The sequence below is a fragment of the Equus quagga genome, chromosome 19 (genome assembly GCF_021613505.1).
Source record: "Equus quagga isolate Etosha38 chromosome 19, UCLA_HA_Equagga_1.0, whole genome shotgun sequence".
Classification (NCBI taxonomy): Eukaryota; Metazoa; Chordata; class Mammalia; order Perissodactyla; family Equidae; genus Equus; species Equus quagga.
This window is the reverse complement of record NC_060285.1, coordinates 24754446-24776950: the sequence shown is the minus strand read 5'-3', so window position 1 is coordinate 24776950 and position 22505 is coordinate 24754446. Positions and strand designations below refer to the sequence as shown.

The window sequence follows — 22505 nt, the reverse complement described above, 5'->3', positions numbered from 1 at the left end:
TCCATTGTTTCCCTGGTGCCTGACAGTGTGTGATAGTTAATATTTAGTAAATATATCTTTGCATGCATGACATTCAAATATCTCTCTTTGCTTTTCTAGTGTCAAATACTGGTGCAGATGGAATGCTTGATTTTCCAAAAACATCTCTTCTGGAACATATTATAAAAAGAAAAAATATAATTTCTATAGACGCTGCTGTGAAATTTGTAAAATTAGCTTTTACCTATGAGGAATGGAGTCTTTTTGAATCTTCAGCTGGGCAGGTTATTGATTTTCTCCAGGTAATACAAGCAAAACCAGTAATTTGTTTTTATTTTGTTAATATGACATTGAACTGCCAATTAACTTGTGGGATACACTTCTCTTAGAGGCAGGATGACCCAGAGTCAAAGAAAGCAGAGAAGGATTTAATTCTTCTTGTTGCAATAGAGCCTCTAATCAATGTAAAGAGAAACAAAGGTTTGATCTTTCCTTTGGAAAACTGCAAAGAAGGACAGTCAGCTCAAGTTCATGTAAAAAAAAGTACTTTTCATGGTGAGTATTTATTTGCCTTTTTGAAAAATTAAGATATTTATATGATAAAATAGGCTCTTTATAGGTGAGTTAAGAGAAAGAATGTTCAAGGCAGAGGGAGCAGCAAGTGCAAGGGCCTTGAGGCAAGAGTGTGCTTGGTTGTTGAAGTAATGGCAAGAGGCATGTATGGCTGGAGTACGACGGTGGTGGTAGTGGAATTTGAGCATGTGGTAGGGGATGAGGTCAAGGAAATAGCTGGGCACCAGATCTTGCAGGCTCCTAGGCCTTAAGGATGCTGGATTTATTCTGAATGATGGTTTGAGTAGAAGAATGAGGCTCTACTTGGCTCCTGCCTTGTTGGTGAGAGGCCAGCAGGACAGTAAACCAAAAGCCTTCAGTTCACTTTGGTAAGGAAGGTTCGTTTGATGGTCTCCTCTCTCTTTCCAGCATGCAGTTTTTTTCATTCTATGACTTTTTCATCTTAAAAGTTGTATATATAATCGAAAATCTGTAATCTTTATTTTTTGACCAATAAGAATGTTTAATTCCATGTTTTTTTATGTTTTCTCATGCTCTTAAGGCATTGCATGGCTGCTCAACTACAGTAAAAAATTTGCACCAAGTAATGATACATTTTTTTCTAGTGGTTTCTGAATAGATATTTTTATTAATTTTATTTCAACTGCCATATTTTATGTGTGTTTTAATATTATAAGCTTCCTCTGTTCCATTTTGGACATAGTTGGTATTCAGAGTGCAGATTAATGATCATACTAATAGTCTATTTTAATTGAATTAGGGCCCACTTAGGCTGGTTTTCATATAGAAACATTTAAAGTCTCTTATTGATATGATATTTACTCAGATATCATTTCTGTCCTTTTTGTAGAACTTTTGTGTTTCTGTGCCTTTTCTGTTTGAAATTTTGAAGTTGATTTTTTTTTTGTTTCATTTTCCTCTACTTTGTGAATTGAGATACCTGGGTGATGACTTACGGATATTCAGAAGACATTTTCCATTTGGCAGCAATCTTGTATTCCTGTGTCTCTGACTCTTCCCAGGTGAAATAGCTATTTTGGATAATTTTTAATGGCATTGAAGGAGGCTATTATACCTAATTTAAAGCCAGATTTAAAATGTTGCAGGAATTGTACTTTGTCAAAATTCTATGTCATTTAATCAGTGGAATAAGAGGTGGAGTCATATCCTGACTGTAATTTTGTCTCTTTTTGTTGTTAGTATTTTGAGTGTCAAATCTGTCCCTTTTGGGAAATTCCTAGGCTAGCTATATTTCTAATACTGAAGGTAATGAAGGTGTTAGTGGAGAGTAATATTCTTAATGAAATACTGCATTTCAGGCCATGAGTACGAAGCCTGGGTATCATTTGGAACTACTTTGCACGCAATGGCCAGTATTGAGAAATGACCTATTTTGGGGTATGGATGTTTAAGCAAAACTAGCATAGCACTGGTTTCAAAACTGAACTCCAGGGGTTCCCCAGGGCTTCTCTGAGTTTTCTCGGGAGTCCAGCTTTGGGCAACATCACTCTAACCTGTTTTTATTAGTCCTGTCTACAGTGTTGAGATACTGATGGAATTTCATTTGAAAATGCGGTTTTACCATTGTAAAAAATGTTTGAAAACCACAATTGCAATCACTGTATTAACTTTTGTTCAAGTAAGTGAAACACAGTCAGGGACTTGAGAAGTTCTCCTGTTAGATTTTCTCTATTTTTTCTGGGTTTATTAGATTATGTCATAACCTCTGATGGGTATTTAATTTTTCAAAGAAAGGTATTTGGTAGCAAATGTAATTATTATAGTAGGAGAGCTAAACCATAAAACAACAATCAAGGCTGAAAAAGGAAAGAAAATTTCGTCTATCTGTTCTTTTAGCAATCATGCATGTCTTAGTTCAGTTCAATTCTATTCAATAAACATTTGTTGATCTCTTTTGTGTTCCCAGGTGTGGTACTAAGGTACTACATATGCAAATTAAATCTTAGAGCTGCCCCAAAGGAACCCAGTTTGGTATATTTTAATTATAGACTCATTATCTTTCTACTTCACGTATAATGAGTAACTTCATTTTTCTTCTGAAAACAGCCAAGTAACTGATTTGAGAGGAGATGTGCTCATTCTGGGTCATCTGTTGACGTTCTGTTTAGTTTCTTCATGTCTCTCCTTGTCCATATTCTTTCCCAGCTCCCCATTCCCTCTCCCCTACTAGTTTATTTCTCTTCCTCCCATTCTTTATTATTTTAATGTAAGAATTTTACAAAGAAAAAAGATATAAAAATTTCAGATTTGGATGGAATTAATTGGTTTACATACTTGCCTAAAAATGTTTGGGACTTTTCTTTTTTGAGACTCAGAAGTTGCCTAGAGCATTCTTTCAGGGTGAGGACTCGAGAGCTAGACTGCCTGGGTTTGAATCCCGGCTTTGCTACTTTCTATTCATTTCATCTTGGGAAAAACCACTTAATCTTCTTGTGCTTCAGTTTGCTCATCTGTAAAGTGGGGATGATATTAATAGTACTCACCTCATAGGGTTGTTATGAGGATTAAATGAGTTGGTGGATATCTTCATCTACTGGGGCTGCCATAGCAAAACACCATAGCCTGGGTGGCGTAAACAACAACGTTTATTTCTCACAGTTATGGAGGCTGGGAAATCCCAGATCAATGCACCAACAAATTTGGTGTCTGGTGAGAGCCCGCCTCTTGGTTCATAGAGAGCTGTCTTCTCACCGTGTCTTCACTTGGTGGAAAGAGAGTGAGAGACTCTGGGGGTCCCTTTTATAAGCACACTAATCCCATCTTGAAGGTTCCACTCTTGTGCCTAATTACCTCCTAAAGGCCCCACGTCCTATGCGATCACACTGGGAGTTAGGATTTCCACATAGGAATTTGAAGACCCAAACATTCAGTCCATTGCCGTATATGTAAAGCTCTTAGAATGTTGCCTGGCACCCGTTAAATGTTACATATCTATATATCTTACTATTCTTACCAATTTGCTTTATCCCTTTTATTTTCAGAATGTTCAGCCAGATAAAGAAATCGTTGTGGACATGGTAATGTTCCTATGGCAGAAATGCAAAGTAGGACTTCAGCGGATCCATGTGTCCAGAAATGACTATGCAAAATTCATCCAGAAAATCAGCACTAATAAAGTATTCCTTTTTGTTTCCTTTCACATGTTTTTTTTATTGCTAATTTAAGTTGTGATGCACAGTTCAAATCTGAGTTTTCTGTATTTACCCACCTGCATAAGTACCATTCTTTAGATGTAGTGGTACATGAGCCCCTTTAAAGTGTGTTCTCCGCACTTCTGCCTCGGTTGAGTTTTGGGGAGTGGGGAGGTGTTTTAGGTTTTTAAGGGAGGAATAAATATAGTGTGTCTAAGGTCACATGAGCTTGGATAAATTCATTAAGAAGGTTAATATTAGAAAATACAAATAGGTAAGGAGTTTCAGGGTTTTTTTTTTTTGCAATAATATATTTAGACAATTTTAAAGAGCTGTTTATGGGAAGGAGAAACTTGAGCAGGTGAATATTATAACCTGGAAACTTAGGAGACAATATTTTAGCAATAACACAGTCTCCTGTGATTCCGAGGCCTCCTCAGATTAGCTGCATTAGGATGCATGGGCGTGACTTTTATCATGTACTCTGAGAAAGTAATGATGTGGGTGCATGAATATTATTTTCTCATCTTAGCTCCCAGAGTGTGATGGCTAATTTTATGTGCTAAGCTTTGGGGATAAAGGCATGAAAGACAGTTTTCAAGGCACCTCGCATAGAGATTGAAACACCTGCTGCCTCCTCACTGTTTTGGAGGACTTTGTAGTGATCACAGCAGCTGCTTTTAGAAGGGAGAATAAGAATTTTGAAGATACAGATAATCTTCACTGATATGTAAAAATAACAGGTGCTGAATTTTCCAATATGGCTGTAGATAGGTAGACTCTAAGCTTAAGTGAATCTTCTTTACGAATTTATGTAAATAGACTGATTGTTAAATACCATCTTATTAGGATCACTGATCTTTATATTATTTATAATTAAGATGCGCTAATAAGGAGGGGTACCTGTATAACATTTTCATATGATTAGAAGATGGTGATTTTAAAGAAGTACTAAATTTTGAGAAATGTGACTATTTCTACAATGTAATGCACTTTAAATGATTTTACTGTATGTTTTCTCTTTTTAGTGGGTATATCTTCTGTGGCAGATAAATGAAGTAATTCACTGCTGTAAAATGGAAGGCTTTGACATTGTGGTGGTGGCTGAGGTCACATTACGATTAAGTGAAATATTGGAGTCTTTAGGAAACCCAAGAAAATTAAAAAAATCTCTAGGTAAAATATTGAGTGAAAAAGTATGAGGTTATAAAATATATATATATACATACACACATGAATATATAAATATAAATTGGGATACAGAATAACTTCTGTTATTAGAAACTAGGCATTTCATTGTGCTTCACTGTTGATTTATAATCAGAAATAGAAATAGTATAGGTTTAACCAAGTGGATGTTAAAAAAAGGTTATATACTCTATGATTCAGTGCGAGACAAAACTATTTTTGTCTGCTTCTCAGTCATGTGTTCCCCTTTTCCATTCCTCTTGACCACCTGCTCCTCTCTCCTCTGCCCCAAGCTTCCTTTTTTTTCCTTTCTCTCTTCCCTTTTATCCCCTTTTCTACTTCCTCCTCTTCCGTTTCCCGATAGAGTGTATGTTTCTCAAAGGAAGAGAGCATGTTTTGGTCACCCTTATATTATTGGCACCCACCACTCTGCCTGACACAGAGAGGGAGCTCAAATAAATGTTGAATGGATCAGTGTCCTTCTACCTTTTGTCTCCTTTTTAATTCTCTCCTCTCGTCTGATTACCTCCTTTAAAAATTCTTTTTCTTTCTTTGTTTATTCTATTTCTCCTCTTCTTTTCTCCTTTCTTCTTGTCGTCTTCTTTTTGCCCTCATTTCCCACCCACTCCCCTACTCTCCCTGTCCCGACCCCTTTCTACCATCATTCTCTTCTCCTCCCAGAAGGTGCCTTCTCTCAAACGATGGCCTTATGCTCTGACCTGCTTGTCCATTCTCTGCCTGTGGTTGAACCCCGGAGCTCTCTGTTTCATTAGTTAACCCACATGTAGAGAATGAGGTGGGGGTGTCCATGGTGGGTATCTACTTTCCTATTTCACCCCACTTACAGAGTATGTGTGACATTTGGGGGACTTTGTAATACAGTAATGATTTTCCCGAAGGTTCACTAATCTGGCTCTACCTATCCTTGGTTGTTGAGTGTGGCTTTGCAAATGGAGTTTTATAGCCACTGTTCTCAAACTTTGATTGACAGCAGTATCACCTGGGAATTTGTTAAAAGTGCAAGACACAGGCCCTATCCTGTTTCATCTAGGCTGGACCTTTGTAGTCTTTATTAGCTTACCAAGGGATTTTGATAGGCATCAAAGTTTGAGAACCACTGCTTAGAGGTCCCTGGCTGTCCAACACATTCAATGGCCTGAAGTCATATTTTTTGAAATGTTCTGTCTTAAAATGCTTTTTCCTTTTTTTATACTTTTATTATGCAGAATTTCACTTATAAAGTAGAGAGATGAAATAAGTCGCCATGTATGCATCATCCAATACCAATAATTTTCAACATTTTTCCAATCTTATTTCATCTCTCCTGGCAACACTTGCTTTTTTCTGGAATGTTTTAAAGCAAACGTTATGTTATCTCTACCAGCAAATACCTAATATATATGTTTCTATCTATCTATCTATCTATCTATCTATCTATCCATCGATCTGTAATAGATGAAGATTTTTCTTTATAAAGCCACAATGCCATTTTTATTATACCTTACAAAATTAGTGAAACTTCCTATGTTTGTGATTGTATTAAAAATGTCTTAAGTTGGTTTGTTCCAGTCAGGATCCAAACAAGCCCACACATTTTATTTTCTTACATGTTTCTTAAATCTCTCTTTCTAATCTGTAATAGTTTTTTCTTTCTTCACCCTCTTTTCAAGCTATTTATTTTTTTGAAGAAATCTGGTCATCACCCTGTAGGATCTCCCACATTCTGGATTTGGCTATTTGCATCCTTGTGGTTGGTTAATTTGCTCCTCTACCTAGTAGTTAGATCTAGAGGCTTGCTTAGATTCAAGTGATATCTTGTCAAAAAGAATTCTTGCCAATATCTTATTTTTTTGGCAAGAATACTTCATAGGTGGTGCTGTTTATTCCCTATCGCATTGAATTAGGAAGCTTATAATGCCTGGTTGTCCCACTTTTTGTGATGTAAAGATTTATGGGCGAGTTCAGATGTTGTTAGCCTGACCTTTTCCCTAGTTTGGTTTCCTCAGAAGTAGATTCAGAGACGAGAATTTGAGTGAAGTAGTTTATCTGGGATATTATCCAGGGAAGCAGGGTGGTAGGGTGGAGATGTGAAACAGAGCAGTAAAGAAGCCAATACAAGATACAGTCAGTTAATGAGAAGGCTACTGTTGTGGGTTCAGGGCTTATTCCCACGAGGCACCTCTAAGAGACTGTACCGAACATGCCTCAGAGAGCTGGGAAGTTGGGGTATTTATGCAACTTTATCTGTCATTGGTTGAAGGCTGCTGGAGGAGCGGGGCTGAGAAGCCAGAAGGGGCTTCTGACTTCTATCATTCCTTCTGCATTTATTATATTGAATTCTTAAATGAAGCACTTACTTCATCAGCTATTTGGTTACTGTGATTATTTTGGATTGTGTGGTAGACATTATATTTGCTAAGTATTTTATGTAAATAATTTGAAGCTTTAGATGATGGTATGTTCTTCCAGAGATTTACGCTTGCTTTTACTAGATCGATGAAGGCACTCCTACTCCAGGAGCCCATTATTCCAGTTTGAGAGATTAAGATCATTTGAAGCTGAGATGCTCTCTCTTTGACCTATTTTTAGTTTACCCTAACACCTAGGATGCCGCACCTTCTGCTTCTCACACTTGGTGGGCGCTGGATGCCAATCTCTGTTGCTTTAGCCCTTCAAGGCTGTCAAAAGCACCATTCCTCTCAGCTTCCGTCTCCAGATTGACGGAAGTCCCCAGTGGGAAAAGTAGCTCTAATGCCATTCTATACTCCCTGGGCTCTCTTCTCAAGATCCAGGTGATACTTCCTTCTCAAAATCCTGGTTCTCTATGAATATTTTCATTATCTTCTTAGCTTGCAGATGAAAAAGAAGTGTATTTTTCCAGCTTTTCCAGTTGTTTCTAGCCAGGAGAATTTTTCCAGATTGCCTGTTACTGAAAGCAAAAGGCCCAATGATTGCTTTTTTAAAAAGCCTATTTCTTATTCAATTTTATTATTTTGTTTACTTGTTACTTTTGTGAGACTGTTTTATATTCTGTTTAATTATAAATGGGCTAAATACAATTTATTTTATTGATTTTTTGCCAGAATATTTTGTTTATAAAGAATTAATCAATATTGGAGCACAATCCATTTATAAATTTGAAAACATCTACATTAATGTAATGAAGGGTTGTGCCCATTTAGATATATAAATTCTTATGACTTTTTCAACAATGTTATTCTCACCATCCTATTGGCACATAAAATACAAAGCACAAATCATTCTTGTATATTAATTATGGCAATGTACTTCAAGATGTTTATTAGGCTGTTTATTAAGTAATACATTGTTTAGTTTGGATTATTCACTAAATTTTAAGATAGGAAACTAGTATTGCCATATAAATAATTATAATTTATATTCCTTTAATTCAAACCAGCCTTCTCTGATATTTGTCCAAATTCATAAAGCTTCTACACTGATATTTCCTAAATGCTTTTCAATTGACTTTAAAGAATATATAGAAAGACCAATCTCTTTACCATAATATTACCTTGTTGATAATCAAGATTTTTGATTTGGTTAGTTGTTTTGAAGATTTTTAAAAATTAACTTATATACAGACAAAATTATGTGGAAGAGACAATTTGTAGTCAACTTCTAAGTGCTGAATCATTTCTAAAATCATGGCTAATTACAAAGATAACCAGTTCAGCATCATGTTTTTTGTGATTATGATTCACTGCTCTGTTTCCATTTTTCTCTTTCCTCCTTTTCTTTCCTTGGATCCTTCCTTCTTTTCCTTTGTTTCTTCCTATCTCCTCCTCCTCTTTCTACTTTTCCTCTTTTTTCCCTCCTTTCCCTTTCTTCCTTCCTTTCACTCTTTCTTTTTTCAGAGACACCTTTAAGAAAAGAGACTAGTGACACCCCTGAGACTCCCAAAGGGAGCCCGGAAATTCTTCCAATATTGAAGGTATTGCAAAATATTTTAGAAAATACTGTTAAAAACATGAATTTTAATTTTCAAATAATATTGAATTTCTAAGTGTGTAATGATTAATTATAGAAATAATTTTGAATATTTGAAACAAGAATTTGTGATTTCTACATACATTGAGAACTACAGGGACATTTTTCTACCTTTTGCTTTTACTCTAGGAAAAAAATCTAGTTAGCTATAAAAATAAGCTAGATAAAGTATCTTAAAAGGATTTATAGTTATGTTACTATTGATATTTTGAATGTGTTGTGATTCATAGACTCATAGAGCAGAGATGTCCTCTCAACATGTGCCGCTAATGGATTAAATGAGTTATTACCTGTTTAAAGGGTACTCAGAACAGTCCTTGGCACATGGAAAGGTCTCAGTGAGTGTTAGCTTAAGAGAAGAAAGAGGGTGAGGGAGTTAAGTGGCCATTCCTCTTCTTGATTATGTTTTTCTTACAATATTTGAATCATTTCTGTACATCGTGGACTGTGTTGTTCTATAGATCAAATAGGAGTTAAAGGAACTGTCTCATATGTGTAATAAACATTCATTTATTTATAGGCAAGAACTAGAAAACTGTTTTGCAAACTCTGCCCTATGTGATGCTAGTACTATGCTTCAGAGAAAGATAGTAAGGATAGAAAGGTCAAGTAACGTTGGGTGACTTTGGGTTAAATACAATAGGTTCCTTACTGGAAGACTTATCGGCGGCATTAATTTGCTTATGAGCACTGTGATTTTCCAAAAAGGAGGTGCAGAAAACTGTATGTTCCCTTATTTGAGCATAACACCCATTTTACCCACTATGATACCTTCTTAGGACACTAGTGTTCATTGGCTACAGTTGCAAAATACTTTTCTAGAGAGAAAACCAGTGATCTGTATTTTCATTTGACTGATTAATTCAAAACCCGTAATTTTAAATTATGAAAGTTGTGTTAACATTAGAGGACATTTCGAGGTATAAAAAATGAAGAAATCTGTAATTTCCCTGTATAGACCTAAACATTATTATTTTCTATATCGTCTCCTAGTCTTTTTCACATTTTTTAATGCGGTAGCATTCTCATGTTTTTTTCTTAACATTATTTCATCAGAACTTCTCCTGTTGCTAAATGTTAATCCTCATGATTACTATATTTTCTCTGAAAAATTGATTGGAAATATGTGACATAAAATTATGAAGACTATTATAGCAAAGACCCATTTCTCCATTGCTAGCTTAAGAAAGAAAGCATTAGTAGTAGTATAGCTGGAACTCAACTCCCACTATCCCCTCCTGATGGCATCACCTAGGAATAACTACTGTTCTAAATATAGTGATTATAAATTCCAGGCCTTTTAGTGCTTTTATTACATATGTGTGTATTCTTAGGCAGTAGAGAGTATTGTTTTTGACTTTATATAAACAGTGTCATACTGTGTGTACTCTTCTTCTGTTCACTTTTTGTCTCACTATTGTGCTTGTGAGAGCCACTCAGATTGATTTGTGTAGTCATGGTGTTCATTTCCACTTCTACATCCAACTTGCTCAAGATTGCACAGTCAGTGGATTTGAGCTTAGGTGTGTTACTTTCAAAGTCCGGGCATTTAGCTACTACGCTATGTTGCCTCTTGATTTTATAAAAGTGTCTTCAGGATGTTTGTATAAAAGATATTTTTCTAATGCATAAAAAACGCAAGTCCTAAGAAACATGGTACCAGTCAAATGTCATGAATGTACTAGAGGACTGGGGTGGGGGAGCGTGTCATTCTGAATTTACTTTCTCAAATGAATGTTCAAGTTCTAATTATGGGTTTCAGGAAATGCAATTTTGAGTTCTTCGTGCTGTGTTGTGTCTTCTGAAGAGAGCTGGAGCTGAGAAATCTTAAATTGGGAACAGAGAATGTTTGAACTGCCTAAGAGATTGAGGAGGCATAATGCTGTCTGCCAGTGGTTTTTCTGGGGATCACTTACAGTGCTTGCTAATTATGCAGCTTCCTATTTCCCACTCTAGACATATTGAAGCATAATTTCAGGTGTGAGGTTCTTAAAAATTTGTAATTCCAGGCGTGTGCCTCTTAAAACTTCCCCATGTAGATTCTTAAGGAGACTAGAGTTGAGAATTCCTGGCACATGGTGGCCTAGCAGTTATTCTCTGAAGCTTCATAGGGAAGGAATAAGAATACTAGTAGAAGTTACAAAGTGCTAGATTTTGGCTCGAGGTGGAAATTTCCTGGTGATTAAAACCACTAAATGAAATGGATTTCTTAGAAGATGGCAATTTTCTCGTAATGAAGAAACTGAAGACTGTTTATGAACTGTTGCTGCTATTATTTAAATTAGAAAAATGCACCCTTTTCTTGAGATAATTCATTGCTATCTGCTGGGAAATTGTCAACGTAAATATACAAGTCTATGATGACAGCACTGTGAATAGCACCACCTAAAACTGTCCCGCACACCACCTGCCCAGCTGTATTGGGGCAGAGGGTAGAGGCAGTAGAGCTGATTCATTGGTATGGTCCAAAGGCACAGAAGTTGGTGTTAGAAGACCTAGAGTTGAGTTGTGACTCTGATATTGACTGTTTGTGTGATCTTGAATGAATTATTTCATTTGTTTGAATGTAAGTGTCCTCATCTGTAAGATTATAAGAATAATACCTATTTTACTGGTACTATTTAAGTTACACAGTTTAAATGAGATATTGGTAACATTGTGGAAACCAGTACCTGGCACATGGTAGCTACTGTTCTCTTTTGTTTCACGTAGAACACTGAATCTCAACCTAGGGTCTCAGACCCATCTGGAGGGGAGTGAAGTGGGAAGAAGGAGTGAGAATTTATTGCAAGGAAAGTCCAAAATCCATATGCTCCCTTAGTAGAGTCTCTAGGTGGGATAAATTATGTATCTTGCATATATCCATACAACTATGTGCTATTGTGACTATATAAAAAACATTTAGGGGCTGGCCCCATGGCCGAGTGGTTAAGTTCGCGTGCTCCGCTGCAGGCGGCCCAGTGTTTCGTTGGTTCGAATCCTGGGCGCGGACATGGCGCTGCTCATCAGACCACGCTGAGGCAGCGTCCCACATGCCACAACTAGAAGGACCCACAGCGAAGAATATACAACTATGTACTGGGGGGCTTTGGGGAGAAAAAGGAAAAAATAAAATCTTTAAAAAAAAAAACATTTAAAAGTTTTACTGAATACATAGCAGCTATTTTTTCAACAAATAAATTATAATAATTAATAAGATCTACTCATAGGACTGTAGCATTAAAAAATTAGTCCTTGTAAAGCCTTTAGTCCAGTGCCTGGAACATATTTTAATTAAATGTTAGCTGTGATGATAGCAAAGATAGTAACAAAGATGATGGTGATAGAATGTGTGTGTATGTGGGGTCTTTGAAATTTTTTGATGTTAAAAATGTCCCTTTAGGGACTGCTGTTGCTGGCAAAACAGCAAAGTAGATGACAAAGCATGTAGAAATTGTAGACAGGATTGAAGAAATATCCTCAAGCATATTTCAGAGTTCACAAGAAGTAAGGTAAGGCCCAGGGGCCAAGATAGAAAGGGGAGCTGAAAGCCAGCATGGTAAGTTTATGAGCAGATGCTGCAGTGGGTTGATGGGCTCACTTAACGAAGAAACTTGGATTAACAGGCATCCAGGCACAAGAGATGAGGCTTGAGCACGTGAAAGATGGGTCCTTGGAACTGAGACTCACACATAACTTTAGACTCTACAGAAGACTACGTTCTAAGAAGAGGTAGACTGGAAACATTCTGCCTGTCTCCATAGGGAAGTATCTTAAGTTGGCTACTGAGAAGTGGAGTTGATGGGAGAAAGTTTCTCTTTTTATTGATTTATAATCTGGGCCTGCCCTCACATGGGTCCATTTGACTTTACACTACTTGGGTTACTTGGGAAGCTCCCTGAGCCTGTGATTCTTGAGTGGAGATATATGTATCTCTATATATCTTGAGTGGATATATGTAATCAAATTGTGTATATTCCAGGAATGCAAGGATGATTTAACACTAGAAAAATCTATAATGCAATACACCACATTAGCAGATGAAAGGAAAAAAAATATAACCACCTCACTAGATAAAGAGAAGCAACAGAAGCATTTGACAAAATCCAACAACCATCTTTTAAAAATAACTCTTAAGTTAGAAACAGAAGAGAACTTCTGTATCCTATAAAGGATATTGTCTGAAGACCTGCGATAAATGTTATACCTATGGTAAAAGACTAAAAACAGTCCCTTTATGCTGATGTAACAACGTAGGGATATCTGTCATTCTTTTGTCGTGTCCTAGAGGTCTTAGGCAGCTGGGTAAAAAGGGCAAGCAAGCAAAAAAAAAAGACTGAAAAGGTAGTATCAACCTGTCTTTATTCACAGACAAGTACAATCACTGAATTTTTTTTTTTAAAGATTGGCACCTGAGCTAACAACTGTTGCCAATCTTCTTTTTTTGTCTTCTGCTTTTTCTCCCCAAATCCCCCCAGTACATAGTTGCATATTTTAGTTGTGAGTCCTTCTAGTTGTGGCGTGTGGGACGCCGCCTCAGCATGACTTGATGAGCTGTGCCATGTCCGTGCCCAGGATCTGAACTGGTGAAACCCTGGGCCACCGAAGCGGAGCATTCAAACTTCACCACTCGGCCACGGGGCTGGCCGCTCATTGAACATTTTTAGTAATAGCAATCCAAGTGTCCATCAGCCGAAGAGTGGGTAAATAAATTGTGACATATTCCTCAGTGTAACACTGTTTCATTGTAACCCTGAGGATGAATGAACTAGAGTGGTCTTGAACTAGAATCAGCTTGGCATCATTGCCGTCTCCTTCTGTCGTCACCTTTGCATTATAGGGGAGAAACCTGGAACTCCATTTCCCAGCATCTCATTTCCGTATGGTTCTAGGTTAGTCTTCCAGTGAGGGGCATTTGCATGAACTTGCAGTGCAAAAGGGAAGAGAGAATCCTTATTCTACAGTGGGAGGTGGAATAAGTGAATTTACCAGCCCTGCTGAGCAAGCTCTTGCAATTCACTTGCTTCATCTAGTAGACACTGGAGGTTGTTGTCCACTGCCTCCTAGATTCTTAGATTCACAGAGGCTTCTGCATGCAGCAGAATAGTCACCAGCATTTTTCCTAATCTTTGCTCCCCCAGGCCTTCCAATGGGGTTGGACACCTCTGGTTCTGTGTGTTAAATCCCTTTCTGCTTGGAATCTCTAGTCATTCTGTGTTCCTGATCGAACCCTGACTGACACATTGAGTTACATATACCAGCATGAAAAAGTTTCAGCAACACATGGTTGAGTGCAAAAAGCGAAGTGCAGAATTTTATGAGAACTAAAAAATATGCAAAGCAATATTGCATATTGTTAATGGATACATACACATGTACTGAAAGTTTGAAAACGCGAAGAATGGTAAAAGCCAATTCAGGGACAGTGGCTGCCTCTGGGGGCAGAGAAGAGGAATGTCATTGTGGACAGTTGTGCAGGGGATCTCAGTTACGTGCATGTATGTGTTTGCTTTATTGCCTAAAAATTTTCTGCAGAAAATATGGAAAATTAGCAAGTTTGAACAAAGCTGATTGCTCTTTATATTATTCTCTATATTTGTCTCTCTGTGAGAATAATTACATTGAAAAGGTATTTAGTTTTGAAAATCATGACATGTAGACCATTAGATTTAATGGGCTCTAAGTCTAGATTTTCAGCTCTGAGACTCTGAAATTTTAAAAGTAAATTAACTTTCAAAATAAAGTATGTGAAAATGACAAATTATGTGTTACATTTTTAAAATTTGTCTGTACCTTTGGTACAATCAGAATTTTGAAAAAACAAAAGAAAATTGTATACATGTTTGCGAAAAGTTTAATTTGTATTTGGAAAAATGATGAAATGTATTTATTATTTCACCTTCATTAATATTACTCCACATTTAATCAAAGACAACTTAGTAAGAAATACAACATTGTTGATGTTGGATAGACTATTTAAACTTTTATTATTTGGTTTTGAATTGTTGTTAAAAGATGTTTGAAGGTGTTGCATACGATTTTCCCTTAAATTTTCTTTTTCTTTTTTGTTTATAAAATTACTTTAGAAAAAACCTGTGGAACAGTTATTTCTGGCTTATGAACTTCTTGACAAAGCAATTGGTGGAATAAATTTGAATTGCATGTTAACTACTTTGCCAAATGGATCATGCGTGATTGACCACTGCTATGCTAAGGTAAGAATGGGAAAAGCTTACGTTAGATTGAAGTTTTACTAAACTAGGAAGAGGGCTGGCCTTGCATGTAGGAGAGTCAAGCACGATTTGTGGTGGTTCCCCTCTCACAGGCTGGAAACACTCCCCTCTTCCCAGAAGAAATCAAGAAGAATGAGGAGTCTGAATTTGTCATTGAAGAGGCCACTGATTAATTAAAAAAGCAGACATTAGTGTGTAAGCCAGATTGCAAAGGGCTGAGAAGAATTTAATGGCTGAGAGTAAAATGATAACTTGAGTGCTAATAGGCTACAGCTGTATTTAGTATGTTTTGATAACTGTATTTCCTTTTTATTTTTACTTCAACTCTACCAAAGTACGCCCACGATATAGATGGAGACATTTGCAAACCAGTCACACAGAATAGTTTCATAATGGATTTGCATCTTGAACTAATCCAAGCCCAGCACCGAATAGCCGTTGTGCTTCTTGACCAGTTGCAAGGTAGTAGTCATCAAAGCAAATGATTTGTTATGAATCAATTTTAACACAAGTTCAAGTATAGAGTCAATTTAATTTGTAAATTATGTTCTTGTGGACTGGATGTTTTCCAGATAAATTTCATTATTTTGTTTTTTCTTACTTCTCTGATTAATATCAACAGATATCTTTCATTATTTCTTTATATCTTGCATAGCAAATCAATTAGTAAACTTCTAAAAAACTTTAAGTTTGTTTGAGTTATAGTAAATTATTGGTATTTTGTTAATTCAGTCAAGCCAATGTTCGTTGAGTGCCTGTCAAGATCCGGGAACCATATTAGGCTTGGTTCAAATAAGACACAGCCTCTAGTTTTGAGCTTCTAGATAAGCAAGCCAACTATAACAGTCGTGGTTAATAAATGTAATACAAGTGGACTCAGAGTGTTTGTTATGGGCACACAGAAGAGCAATATCTATATTAGACAAGAAAGTCAGGGATGGCTTCCTGGAAGGGGTGATAGTTGACCAGGAAACTAGTGAATATTATCTTTATGAAGATCGAAAAGGAGACCATCATTTTGGATAGAGAAAATGGCCTTTAGCAAGTTGGACGCATTGTATGGTGCCGTTTAGGAACTTCTGGAATTCTCTTGTGGCTGGAGTAAAGAGCATATGCAGGGAATGACACAGACAAGCTAGAGAGGTAGATCCCAGTTAGATCTGGAAGGGCTAAGGGTTTATTTTATCCTGGAAGCTATTGAAAAACTTAGAAAGACACCTCTGACAGCAGTGTCAGAGGGCAGATGAGTTGGATCTAAGTTGTTTTTGCCTGATTATTAGGTAAAGAGGTCAAAATATTTTTTAAAAGATGCCGATAGTAGCACAAATAACATGTTTACTTGAGTTTCAAAATAAGATTTAGTATCCTTAAGTCTAAAAACTCTTCTGTTTGAGGTTAAATTTTGATAAAGCCAAGTTCCTCTTGGCATGATTATATTAGCCAATATTCATGTAACTGGCATATCTCCTTTTAAGTTACTGAGTAATTATAGAATAGAACTAAATGTTCTGGCCTAATATGACCTCTGATCTCCATCTAAAGCATTCAGATGTCACATAATATATACAGCTAAATAGATTTAATCAGATGCTGGTTAATTAGTTAATTAATTAATTTTTTGAGCACAGACTTTCCCCCCAGCTTTAAGATATAATTGACATATAACATTGTATAAGTTTAAGATGTACAATGTGTCAATTTGATACACATATATTGTGAGATGGTTTAGCTAGTGTTAGCTAAAACCTTCATCACGTCACATTATTAACATTTTTTTTTGTGATGAGAGCATTTAAAATCTACTCTTAGCAACTTTCAAGTGTATAACACAGTATTATTGACTGTAATCACTATGCTGCACATTAGATTCCCCAGAACTTACTCTTCTTGTAACTGGAAGTTTGTACCCTTTGACCAACGTTTCCCTATTTCCTCCACCCCCAGCCCCTGGTAAAACCGCCACTCTACTCTTGGTTTCTGTGAGTTTGGCTTTTTTAGATTCTACATATAAGTGAGATCCTACAGTATTTGTCTTTCTTTGTGTGACATTTCACTTAGCATAACGCCCTTGTAGGGAGGAAGACAATTCCTCTCCCCTCTAGGTCCTTCTGGCTGGTCTAAGAATTAAATTGACGTGAGACAGAATAACAGGAGAAAATCAAACAAAACTTTATGATGTGGACACATGGGAGAAACCCGGGAAAGCTGAGTAACTCACCAGAATGGCTGAATCCTGCCATCTTAAATACCCTCTTTAGCTGAAGACAAAGGAGGGTATTGGGGTAGTGGTTTGGGACTTCAAAGGGGAGGAAGGCAATTCACACGGAGATGGAAAAGCAAATGTTTGGTAGACAGACCTTTGATAAGAATGGGCTTAGCTAGGACCCTCACAGTCTACCGATACCCAGAGTTATCTATGGTGATGGCTTGTTCTGGGGACAGGCCTTCTATCTTAAATTCTTTTAGGCAGTTAGGGGAAAGGTCAAAGTTTCTTTCAGAGTCCCTTGTCCTTAAAAATAATCAAGCCAAAGAGACACTTTGTGGGGTGGCCAATTCTGATTCCCCCACACCCTCAAGGTCCATCTATGTTATTGCAAATGGCAAGATTTCCCTCATTCTCATGGCTGAATAATATTCCATTGTATATTTATGCTACATCTTTTTTATGCATTCATCCATCGATGGGCACTTAGGTTGTTTCCGTATCTTGGCTATTGTGAATAATGCTGCATGAACATGGGAGTGCAGATAATCTCTTAGAGATCTTGTTTTCATTTCCTTTGGAGATTTACCCAAAAGTGGCATTGGTGGATCAAATGATAGTTCTATTTTTACTGTTTTGAGGAATTTCTATACTGCTTTCCACAGAACCAATTTGTATTCCCACCAACAGTGCACAGTGGTTCCCTTTCTTCCACATCCTCGCCAACACTTCTCTCTTGTCTTCTTGATGATAGCCATTCTAAGGTGTGAGGTGATATCTCATTGTGGTTTTTATCTGCATTTCGCTGATAATTAGTGATGTTGAGCATCTTTTCATGTACTTTTTAGCCATTTGTATGTCTTTTTTAGAAAATGTCTTTTCAATTCCTCTGCTGACTTTTTGTTTTTCGAAGATTGGTACCTGAGCTAACATCTGTTGCCAATCTTCTTTTGTTTTTTCTTCTTCTTCTCACCAAAGCCCCCCAGTACATAGTTGTATATTCTAGTTGTAAGTCTTTCTGGTTGTGCTATGTGGGATGCCGCCTCAGCATGGCCTGATGAGTGGTCCCATGTCCATGCCCAGGATTGGAACCAGTGAAACCCCGGGCTGCTGAAACAGAGCACGGAAACTTAACCACTTGGCCATGGGATTGGCCCCTCATCTGCCCCTTTTTAAATGGGATTGTTCGTGTTTTTTTTTTACTATTGAGTTGTATGAGTTCTTTTTCTTCTTGGTGTGGAAGATTGGCCCTGAACTATCATCTGTTTCCAGTCTTCCTCTTTTTGTTTGAGGAAGACTGTAGCTGAGCTAACATCTGTGCCAGTCTTCCTCTATTTTCTATGTGGGGCACCACCACAGCATGGCTTGATGAGTGATGCATAGGTCTGTGAGCCCTGGGCTGCCACAGTGGAGCCTGCAAACTTAACCACTGTGCCACCAGGCCAGCTTCTGTATGAGTTCTTTATATGTTTTGGATATTAACTCCTTATTTGACATATGATTTGCAAATATTTTCTCCCATTCCATAGGTTGCCTTTTCATTTTGTTGATTGTTTCTTTTGCCATGCAGCTTTTACATTTGATGTAGTTCCATTTATTAATTTTTTGTTGTTGTTGCTTGTGCTTTTGCTGTCAGATTCAAAAATCTGTTGCCAAGACCAATGTCAGGGAGCATTTTTCCTATGTTTTCTTCCAGGAGTTTTGCAGTTCCAGTTTTTATGTTTGAGTCTTTAATCTGTTTTGAGTTATTTTTTGTGAGTGACATAAGATAGGGGTCCAATTTCATTCTGCTGCATATGGATGTCCAGTTTTCCCAACACCATTTACTGAAAAGACTGTCTTTTCCCCATTTTGATATTCTTGTCTGTGTTGTCAAATATTAATTAAATGTGTATGAATGGGTTTATTTCTGGGCTCTTGATTCTGTTCTTTTGGTCTATGTGTCTGTTTTTCTGCCAGTACCAGACTGTTTTGATTACTATAGCTTTATAGTATAGTTTGAAATAAGGAACTATGATGCCTCCAGCGTTGTTCTTTCTCAGACACTTTCGTCCATGAATGTCTGCTGAATTTTTGTTGTTTTAATGGGTGGGTGTGGGGGGGATGAAAACAAGGAACGTCTTATGCTGCCATCACCCTTCTGTCATGTTCTTCTTTAATCTAAAATAATTCCTTTAACTCTTTTTTCTTTTATGACATATTTTTGAAGATATGTTTCTAGAACATCTTAAATCTAAGTTTTCCTCGTAATTTTCTCATGGTTATATGAGTGATGTGTACATCCCATTACATCACATTAGGCTGTGCATATTATCCTTTTGTCCTACCATTGGTGAGGCAAAGTTTTAATATTTTGTTAAGGTGGTGTCTGCAGGTCTCTCCATTGTAGAGGTAACTTTCTCTCTTTATAGTGAAAAAATAATTGGTATTGTCAGGTGATGCTTTGAGGTGGAGTGAGTGTCTTATTCCCCAACAGATTTTCACCCAATGATTTTAACTTCTATTGATGATCCTTTTAGAATCAATTGTTACAGTGGTTGTATGTGGCAATTTTCTAATTGAACTATTCCTGCTGCATTTATTTGCTGACATCTTTTTTTAAAGAAGAGCTGTCCCTACATTGCCCCTTTTAATTTTTTGCGTTGTACTAGGGACTGGATTTCTTTTTTATTATTTTTCTTTTTTAAAAAAATTTTCTTCTTTCTGGTGCTCAAAGTCATACATTTTGCCAGTGGGAAACCTCAAAGTGGATCCTGTGTTCTTTTGATATGTCTCCATTATTCTTTGAGCAATTTCTTGCTTTCGTACAAGAAAATGTTCTAGAGACTTACCTTATGCTTTTTCTACCCCAGATCTGGAATCAGTCATTTTTCTAAGGATCCCTGGTTCCTTTTGGTAGGAAATAGTATTTAGAAACCAAGATCTGCGAGCCAGGAGTGCTCATTGCTATTGGGATGTCAACTAGCTCCTTTGAGTTAATAGAGCTAACTATATATGTATATATATATATATATATACACACACACACACATATGAATATATATTATATATTATGTAATATAGAAATATGTAAAAATGAATCTAAATATAAAATGCATTTGTATATTTTTAAATATAAATATATTTATGTTTTTATATATTATATATAGTGATATAAATATTTTTATATAAAAATATATTTATGTAAAAATATATATTTATATTGCAAGTTCTTTCTGATATCGCCAATTCAAAGTTCAACACTGTGCAACTCCAAAGTTCTACATTTCATTTTTGTATTTTCCATCTCCCACTTTGAGAACTCTGCTTCCCAACGATATCAATGTAACAACTCATTTGCTTTATCCTTTCATATTAACAAAGTACTTTCAGAATTTTTAGACTAATACCACCATTAACAACAAACCTACTAAGTAAATTCAGAGTTTCTTTGCAGTTCATTTTGTCCTTAGAGTATATCACACATCAGAGAACTGTGTTCAAATTTACTTGAATTAATTCTATTTTTTGTATGGGTATGTTACCAATTTGATGTACGTTTAAGATCACTTGTTTGTATTTGCAGTCTGTGTAAAATTTCCTTTTTTTTCATTCTTTTATCCTTTTGCATTTTATTTTAAGCAGTTACATTGTTTCAAATACTGTTTCTCAAAAGACCTGCTTGGTGTAGGGCAAAGCAAATAATAATTAAAATATCTCTGTCATCATATATAAGTTGAAAAACTTGATAAAGTTTGATAATTGATAAATGAGGTCACTTAGAGTAATAACCTTGAGCATTCTTTGGTTTGAGAAGATTTGAATCAGAAATGTATTTCAAAATGTGTATGGCATTTATGTGACAGCTTTTCTTTAAGAAAACTAGCCAGTGATTCTCACTCAGTAGCTGTATTCTCTTCTTTAGTGGAGAAGTAGCGTCTGTTTACTTATAGATTTACTAAATAGTTCATTCTCTATTGTCATCCATGAATCTTTGACAGCCAAACGATCCTCTGAGTTTTTATCAAGATATTGTTGGTAGACCTGAGCTCAAGTTTAAGTGGAACTAGTTATTCCTTTGCAATCTCTGGGTCTCCTTGATATTTTTCTCTGCTTCATTGAACTGCCATCCCAGCACAGATTATCACTTTGTTCTCCTGTCTTTCTTCACTCTTGTATGCTGCTGCCAGACTAATGTTCCCTAAATACTGCCTCTGTCATTCTTATTCAAGAACTTTACAATGGTTCCCTGTTGAGGACAATGGCATTAACTGACTCATCTGTGTTGGGCATTCAGAGTTTTCTTGCAATCTCATCCTTCTTATCTCTAATGATTATAATCATGAGAGCCATCACTTAATTAGCATTTACAATACCCCAGGTACTGAGAGAATGGTACATTATTGTCTGCTCTGTGTTGCTATCTCCATGCAGATAAATTCCCTTTCCTTCACCATTAAAGAAACCTTATATCCTTTAATGATCATATGCTGGCATCTTTTCATCAATCAGTCACCATCCCATGGTGACTCTTGTGCATTAGCACAAATAAGTAAACCTCAATAAAACAGATTTATTGTAGGGTTACTAGAGGTATCCTCACATACCTCCAAGGACAGAAACAAAATATTGCCAGATCTCTTGAGGACCAGAACTGAAAAATCAAGAATCAGTGCAATATTCTCCATCTCCCTGGGCCAGCATACCTTTATCCTTTTCTCCCTCATCTAGCTGCCTCTGTTTCCTGGACCGCCGTGATGGTCAGTCCCAATTGTACACCAGGGTCTCTCACTGTTTACAATCAACTGGCAATAATCTGTGTATTAGTTGCAAATCTTGAGAGAGGCTCTGAGTCTATCAGCCATAGCTGGAGGAGGGGAAGGTCTTCACTTTGTACCCAGAGCTCTTGCACGGACACTGGATGAAGCAGGTTTTAAAACTTTATGTGTAGGGAAAGTGAATGAAAGTGGGTTGGATCCTATTTATCACCATTTAAGATGATTTTACTTAAGATGAAATACAAAATCAAATATTTTTATAATTTGAAAATTCTTATGTCCTTAGGTATACTGTGGCAAATCTAAGAGAATTTGACAATAAAACTGCACTATAGTAGATTTGTATGAATTTTTATCTATTAATAAAAAAAGAATATGATAGAAGAAGCACTAATTTTACAAATAGATTGTTACTCTTTAATGTTTAGAAAAG

At 36.5% G+C, this 22505-nt stretch overlaps 1 protein-coding gene across 9 annotated transcripts in view; it reads left to right on the top strand.

The window, feature by feature from the left end:
* Window positions 1–22505, top strand: part of CFAP54 (cilia and flagella associated protein 54) — a 298057-nt gene that overhangs the window by 38883 nt on the left and 236669 nt on the right. For all 9 annotated transcript variants that reach the window (XM_046646604.1, XM_046646603.1, XM_046646606.1 and 6 more), the window contains 8 exons: window positions 100–281; window positions 369–534; window positions 1489–1574; window positions 3555–3689; window positions 4733–4880; window positions 8768–8844; window positions 14966–15094; window positions 15448–15574. In XM_046646604.1, coding sequence (XP_046502560.1) covers window positions 100–281; window positions 369–534; window positions 1489–1574; window positions 3555–3689; window positions 4733–4880; window positions 8768–8844; window positions 14966–15094; window positions 15448–15574 — 1050 coding nt within the window. The remainder of the gene's footprint in view (window positions 1–99; window positions 282–368; window positions 535–1488; window positions 1575–3554; window positions 3690–4732; window positions 4881–8767; window positions 8845–14965; window positions 15095–15447; window positions 15575–22505) is intronic.